Source organism: Hipposideros armiger, unplaced genomic scaffold (assembly GCF_001890085.2).
Source record: "Hipposideros armiger isolate ML-2016 unplaced genomic scaffold, ASM189008v1 scaffold_298, whole genome shotgun sequence".
In the NCBI taxonomy this organism is placed as follows: domain Eukaryota; kingdom Metazoa; phylum Chordata; class Mammalia; order Chiroptera; family Hipposideridae; genus Hipposideros; species Hipposideros armiger.
Window position 1 is genome coordinate 1,338,041 of NW_017731648.1, and position 7,059 is coordinate 1,345,099.

Sequence of the window (7,059 nt, forward strand, 5' to 3'; positions counted from 1 at the left end):
CTCATCGCCCCGGCCGCGTGCCCCGCTAAGACCCGCTTTAGAAGTTTAGACACAAGCATGGCTCCAAGGACACAGGCTGGACGTTCAGGCCCCAGCATTGCCCTCCAAGACCCAGTGCGGGGGAGCCACACACAGCTCCATCCTTACCTTTGCTTTCAAACTCGGGGCCCGGGGGGTTGGGTGCAGGAGCCCAGGCGGCCCCAGCGAGCAGGAGACAGAGGGAGCCGACACCATGCCAAAGGGGCGCCCAGAGGTGATCCATAATGCAGCCCCCGCCACGGTTGGCCCGGAGCTCCTGCCCTCCCCCTTCCTCCACCTCTGGCACACTCCACAGCTGGGTCAGCAGCTGCCTCCGCCGGACACAGCTGACCAGGCCCTTCCCGGCCAGGCGCCTCCAAGTGGCAGCTTCCCCGAGAGGGCGGGACCAGCCGGCAGCCCTAGCTGAGATAAGCAAGAGGCAGCAGCCCCGTCCGGCCCCGCGGGAAGAGCAGGGGCCCTCCCAGCGGATTGAGGGGAGGGAGGAATAGCTCCGGTTTCTGCGTCAGACACTTTCTTGCTGTGTGACCCTGGAAAGGTGACCTACCTTATCTGAGCTTCAACCTTCTCATCTGTAAAATTTGGCTTGGCATATAGCAAACATTCCAAAAATGTAAGCTACTGATATTATCTTGTTGATCAGCATCTCTTCCCAGGCTGGATAGGAATAATAATCGTAATAGTGACTAGCTATTGAGTGCACAGTGCTAGGCAGAGCTGCCAACCAGTATGTACGATATGATCCTATATTTGTAAAATTACATATATTCTGAAGTGTGAGATTTTAATTGTAATTTTTATTTGAAAAAAATTACTGTTTACATTCATATACTTGGGATTTTATTTTACGACGAGAGTGCAGTTACTTTTAATAATCTGGAAAGTAACTATAGAACAAACCATAGAAGCTCTTCGCTTGGGCTGAGCTTAAACTGGGGTAAATACCCCACAGAGGTACAAGCCTGGGGAAAGGGGATAACTACCGCACTGCTCTTGCCCAACGTAGATTAGCCAATTAGAACACTCCATTCTGCGCAGCACAGTGATTGGTTCAGGGTGGGCATGTGATTCAAATGGCAACCAAGGAGCTTCCATCCTGGGACTTTACCTGGTGTTACTGGGAGAGGTGGTGTCGCTTTCTGTTGGGCAACAAGGTGGGCAGATGGTGTAGCCAAGAACATTTTTTGCCAGTATGAGGAAAGAAATTGCTTGGTGGTGAAGCTAACATGGGCTTTTGTACCATCTATTCCCTCTGGTGGAGGGTTCTTTCTCTAAATACCAGGGGTCACTTTATTTTACTCAGGCCTCTGCCCAAATGTCACCTCCCTCAGTGAAGCCCTCCCTGATCATTGTATCTAAAATAGTAACCTTCCCATCCCACACTTCCCATCGCCATTAAATGGCTTATTATTGTTGTTATTATTTAGCATCCCCTTAATATCAACTACCATGTGATATTGATGTTTCGTTATTGATTCATTGCCCCTACTAGTATGTTTTGTTCATTTCAATGTTCCCAGCACCTAGAACAGGGATTAGTATAGTAGAAGCTCAAGAAATATTTGTGAAGTAAAGATTACAGAAAACCCCAGCTAAGAGATGTAAAGAAACAGTTGATCTTGTGTTAGTCACTGGATATAGCTGTGCCTGAGTACCCCTGCACTTTTTTTTTTTAAGATTTTTATTGGGGAATTGGGGGATGGGAACAGCCCTGGGGACTCGGGGGAAGGGGAACAGACAAGTTGCTGTCCTTTTGTTCTTCAGTCTAGTTGTGGAGGACATTGCTTCACTGCCCCAAGTTGGCACCATCATTGCTCTTCCCGGGTGAGGCAGATCAGTCCCCGACTTCTGGACAGCCGCTCACACTGTCCAGTGGCTGCTGGACACTGTGGCTGCTGGCCGCTCACACTGGCTACTGGCTACACACGGTAGCCCATGGCAGCCCACTGCAGCAGGGGCTGCAGCCTACGCCGTCGCTGGCGACTCACGGCAGCCCAGCTCCAGGTTGAGGTGTTGTTCAGCATCTTAGCTGTAGAGGGCAGTGTCACACTGGCCCTCATATTTGGGATCCGAACCGGGGCCCTCTGGCGTCCCAAGCCAGCTCTTAACCAACGCACCACTCGGCCAGCCCACCCCTGCACTTTTTAAAAACAGAAGTGATTCAGTGAGAATCTCTTCCTCAGAAAATCGGCATTTGGACTGTGTGTTGTGCGAAAGAGAGGCAGGAACTTTAAAGAGTGCTTATGAGAGGCAAACTAGCCCATTGGTTAAGTGAACATGTTCTGGCACATGTCAGGTCCTTCAGTTTTGCCCCAGTCTTGCCAATTCCCATGCCAACTTGGATAAATTACTTAACCCTGTCTAGTCTCAGTTTTTCATGTATAAAATAAGCAAAATAGTAGTGCCTACTTCATAGGGCTATTATGAGGATTAAATGAGATAGATTACAATGTCTGACAATTAAGTTCGCAAACTTGCCACTGTGCGCTTACATTGGCAGCACTGTATAAACAGCTCAGTAAGGTTTCATAACCTTGGTACCTTATTTCCCCATGTATAAGACGCACCCTTTTTCGAAAAATTTGGGGTCTAAAAACCGGGTGCGTCTTATACAGTGGTTGTATATTTTTTGACAGTGATGAGGAGTTGTATGATTTTTTTTTTTAAGATTTTATTGGGGAATTGGGGAAGGGGAACAGCGTTGGGGAATCGGGGAAGGGGAACAGATAAGTTGCTGTCCTTTTGTTCTTCAGTCTAGTTGTGGAGGACATCACTTCGCTGGCCCATGTTGGTATTATCATTGCGCTCTTCCCGGGTGAGGCAGATCAGTCGCCGGCCTCTGGACAGCCACTCACGGCGGCTCTTGGCAGCTCACACTGGCTGCCGGCTGCTCACGCTGGCTGCCAGACACACACGGTAGCTTATGGCAGCCCATTGCAGCAGGGGCTGCAGCCTACACCATCGCTGGCGACTCATGACAGTCCAGCTCCAGGTCGAGCTGTTGTTCACCATCTTAGCTGTAAAGGGCAGTGTCACTGGCCCTCATGTGGGATCCGAACCAGGACCCTGCTGCTCAGAGCTGGCGTCCCAAGCCAACTCTTAACCAACGCGCCACTCAGCCAGCCAGAGTTGTATGAATTTTATGATGAATAAAACTTGAGTTCAATAACTTTATGTAATACATTCTTTTTCAAATTTCGGGCCCCAAAATTAAGGTGCATCTTGTACATGGGGGAATACGGTATATCAGTGTCACACAGCTGTGTTCGTGTAGACATGTGGCGATGTCTTGCTGAGTGGCGTCCTTATTGTTGTTGCGTGTTTTTGTGTGCCGTCGCGAGAATGTCTGAGCTTGAATTAGAGCAATGAACAAACATTAAATTTCTTGTTAAACTTGACAAGAGTGAAAGTGAAATCAGGGATGTTAGCCCAAGTTTATGGAGAATGTCATGAAGAAAATGGCAGTGTACAAATGAATTAAATGTTTTTCTGAGGGGAGAGAACGCGTCACTGATAAAGAGAGGTCAGGGTGGCCAGTAACCAGCAGAGCTGAAGAAAACATTGCAAAAATTCATTGACTTGTGAGTCAAAATCGTTGGCTGACTATGAGAAGCATAGCAGACCAAATAAACATCGATAGAGAAACAGGAAAATCTTAACTGAAAATCTTGGCATGAGAAACGTGTGTGCAAAAATGGTCCTGAAAGAGCTCACTGATGAACAAAAATAAAAACAAAAGAGAGTCGAAGTTTGCCAAAACCTTTTGGAGAGGCAAGACGATGTTTTGGGCCGTGTTATCACTGGTGATGAAACATGGGTGTACCAATAGGACCCTGAAACAAAGCGTCAAAGTGCACAATGGAAGATAGCCAATTCTCCATGACCAAAACAATTCCGTCAGTCCAAATCAAGAGTCAAAACGGAGCCAGCCATGTGGTACATTGGTTAACAGTTGGCTTGGGAGTGCCAGCTCTGAGGAGCAGGGCTGCAGTTCGGATCCCACATGAGGGCTAGTGACGCTGCACCCTCCACAGCTAAGATGGTGAACAACAGCTCGACCTGGAGCTGGGCTGCCGTGAGTCACCGGCGATGGCATAGGCTGCAGTGGGCTGCCATGAGCTACCATGAGCCGCTGTGAATGGCTGTCCAGTGGCTGACAACTGATTGCCTCACCCAGAAAGAGTGCAATAATACCAACATGGGACAGTGAAGCGACGTCCTCCACAACTAGAGTGAAGAACAAAAAGACAGCAATTTATCTAACAGATTCCCCAATAAAATCTTAAAAAAAAAGTCAAAACAATGCTTTTGATATCAGAGGGATTATTCATTATAAATTTGTACCAACTGGACAAACAGTTAACCAAGTTTACTATTTGGAAGTGCTGAAAATGGTGTGTGAAAAAGTTAGACAAAAACGACCTGAACTTTTTGCCAACAATTCATGGCTCTTGCATCACAACAATGCACCAGCTCACACGGCACTGTTTGTGAGGGAATGTTTAGCCAGTAAATAAATAACTGTATTGGAACACCCTCTCTACTCACCTGATCTGGCCCCCAATGACTTCTTTCTTTACCCAAAGATAAAGGAAATATTGAAAGGAAAACATTTTGATGACATTCAGGACATCAAGGGTAATATGACGAGAGCTCTGATGGCCATTCCAGAAAAAGTTTCAAAATTGCTTTGAAGGGTGGACTCACCACTGGCATTGATGCATAGCTTCCCAAGGGGAGTACTTCAAAGGTGACTGTAGTGATATTCAGCAATGAGGTATGTAGCACTTTTTCTAGGATGAATTCGCGAACTTAACTGGCAGACCTCGTATGTCAAGTTTTAAAATAGTGCCTGGCACATAGTAAGCACTCAGGAATGATAGCAATTATTTTATTTTTATTGAGATATAATTCATATATTACATCATATAGCAATTATTTTCTTAAGCTAGTTCAAGTATATTGTTACTTACATCCAATTGGTCCTAAGGTCTTAATACTCATAGCAACCGCCCCCCAAAGCCTGTAAAGTAGCATGTTGTGTACTGTAATTTGTTTTACCAGACCCTACATAATGCTTAGATTCTTCTGTCTTCCCTCCCACCACAGATAGGGCCTGGGCATCCCCCATTAATGCTCTAAGAACAGTGTTTAGAATCCTAGACAATATTTTTCACCCATTCACCAGAATTCTCCCTTCTCCTAGTAACAGCACCCAAGTGTAATTTCCATTTTTGTGCCCTTCCAGACTTCACTCCTGTAGTTTGAAGTTTTTCTGCCCCTTAAAAGGAGGGGCACAGGACCCAGGCCTGACTAATCAGCATATTACATTCTTCTGAACAAAGTCATTGGTTCAGGGGTGGCCACATGACACAAGTTGGTCCAATGGGCATCTGGTGTGGGGCTTTTGCTGATGAGAAAAAACAGTTCTTGCATGGGAGGTTGGAGCTGGTAGGATGTAAACCTGGCACTGCCTGCAGGAAGTGTGAGCCTGCCTTGGAGTGGGGCTATGTTACTTAAAATGTTCTTTTGGCTACTACAACAGAGACCCAAGTAATAGTGGCTTAAGATAGACATTTATTTCTCTCTTATGTAACAATCCAAGTAGCAGCAATACAATATGGCAGCTCTCTGGTCTCAGACAACCATGCTCCTTCCAGTTTGTTGTTCAGTAATTTATCTATCTATCTATCTATCTATCTATCTATTTATTTATTTTATTTATTTACTTTTTAGCTGAGCCATCCTGCCACTTGTTGGCAGCTCAACAGCAGCTCAGCTTGGGCCTGGCATTGAACTGCTGTTGCTCAGAGCTCGCAGTCTTGAGCGAGCTCTTAACCAACTGAGCCACTCAGCTGGCCCTTGTTCAGTAATTTAGAGGGTGTGTATCACCCAGTCTAACATGATCCACCCTATGTTTTCATTCTAAACAGCAGGAGGCAGAAAACGAGAAAGGGCAGGACCTAGCATTTACCCACATCCTTTCCCTTTATATCTCATTGGCTAGGACTTAGTCTCATGAACACATTTTGCTGCAAGGAGACTGGAAATGCAGTTTTTACTCTGGGTGACCAGATAAAAATCACTGGGTTCTATTACCATAGAAGAAGGTGATTAGATTTTGGGGAACAATGGACAGTCTCATTCTTAGAGCAAATAAGAGACAGCAAGGAAGTCCTGATGACATATTTTGAGTCCCTGGATCCAAGTGTGCCTGAAGCTGGACAAATTAATCTTTTTAATTACATGAGCTATTAATTTTTCTTTTTTGCCCATGTCTGTTTGAATTGTTTTTTTTTTTGACCATTTGAAACAGAAAGAATGCTGATTAATAAGTGAGCTATAAAGCCCCTAGATGGTGTCCAACACAGAGTGGAGTGCATAAGTGGACATGTTATTATTATTGTTGTTGTTGTTATGACTCTGTTGCCTGTGGCCCTATAGCTTACTTCATCTCTGCCTTCTCCTCGTTTCTTCTTCCTACCCCATTACTGACAGATAACTCACTTTCTCCTTTTATCCTCACAGCCCTTATTGACTCATGAGTGATGATGTTATTTGTTTCTGATTCCAATGGGATTTCATTTCTTCACCTCCCATATACACAGCAGAAAAACATATTGCCCCAAAAATGTTAGGAGAGGGAGTCCTGAACTCTGTGTGTGTGACAGCCCACCCCCCCGCACCGCCCCAGCATCCAGTCATGCCTCACCCAACCCCTTTCCTAGGGTTCTTAGTTTTGTTTTTTTCCCCCTTTCCTTTTACATTTTTATCTTGCTAAAGAGTGAACATGAGCCACAGGCGCAGAACAAACAAGACTGACCCCTGTTTCATAACTTTGATCAGTATTTTCATCCACTTCTGTCAGTTCTATTGCATCTCCAACAGTTACACGATTTCTCTGGGGAAGAGTCTGATCCCTAGTATGCGATGGAGCCCTCCACCATCCACCCTGTGGGCTGATGGCTTTGGAATAGGAATCCAGTGCCAAGAGGGTCAGAGGGATGGGGCTCAGTAAAGTTG

At 45.8% G+C, this 7,059-nt stretch overlaps 1 protein-coding gene across 2 annotated transcripts in view; it reads right to left on the reverse strand.

Moving 5' to 3' along the window:
* The window catches only part of EPOR (erythropoietin receptor), a 5,446-nt gene extending 4,688 nt beyond the window's left edge, over positions 1 to 758 (reverse strand). For both annotated transcript variants that reach the window (XM_019659224.1, XM_019659222.1), the window contains exon 1: positions 148 to 758. In XM_019659224.1, coding sequence (XP_019514769.1) covers positions 148 to 262 — 115 coding nt within the window. In that variant the 5' untranslated portion in view covers positions 263 to 758. The remainder of the gene's footprint in view (positions 1 to 147) is intronic.
* Between the last annotated feature and the right edge of the window lie 6,301 nt (positions 759 to 7,059).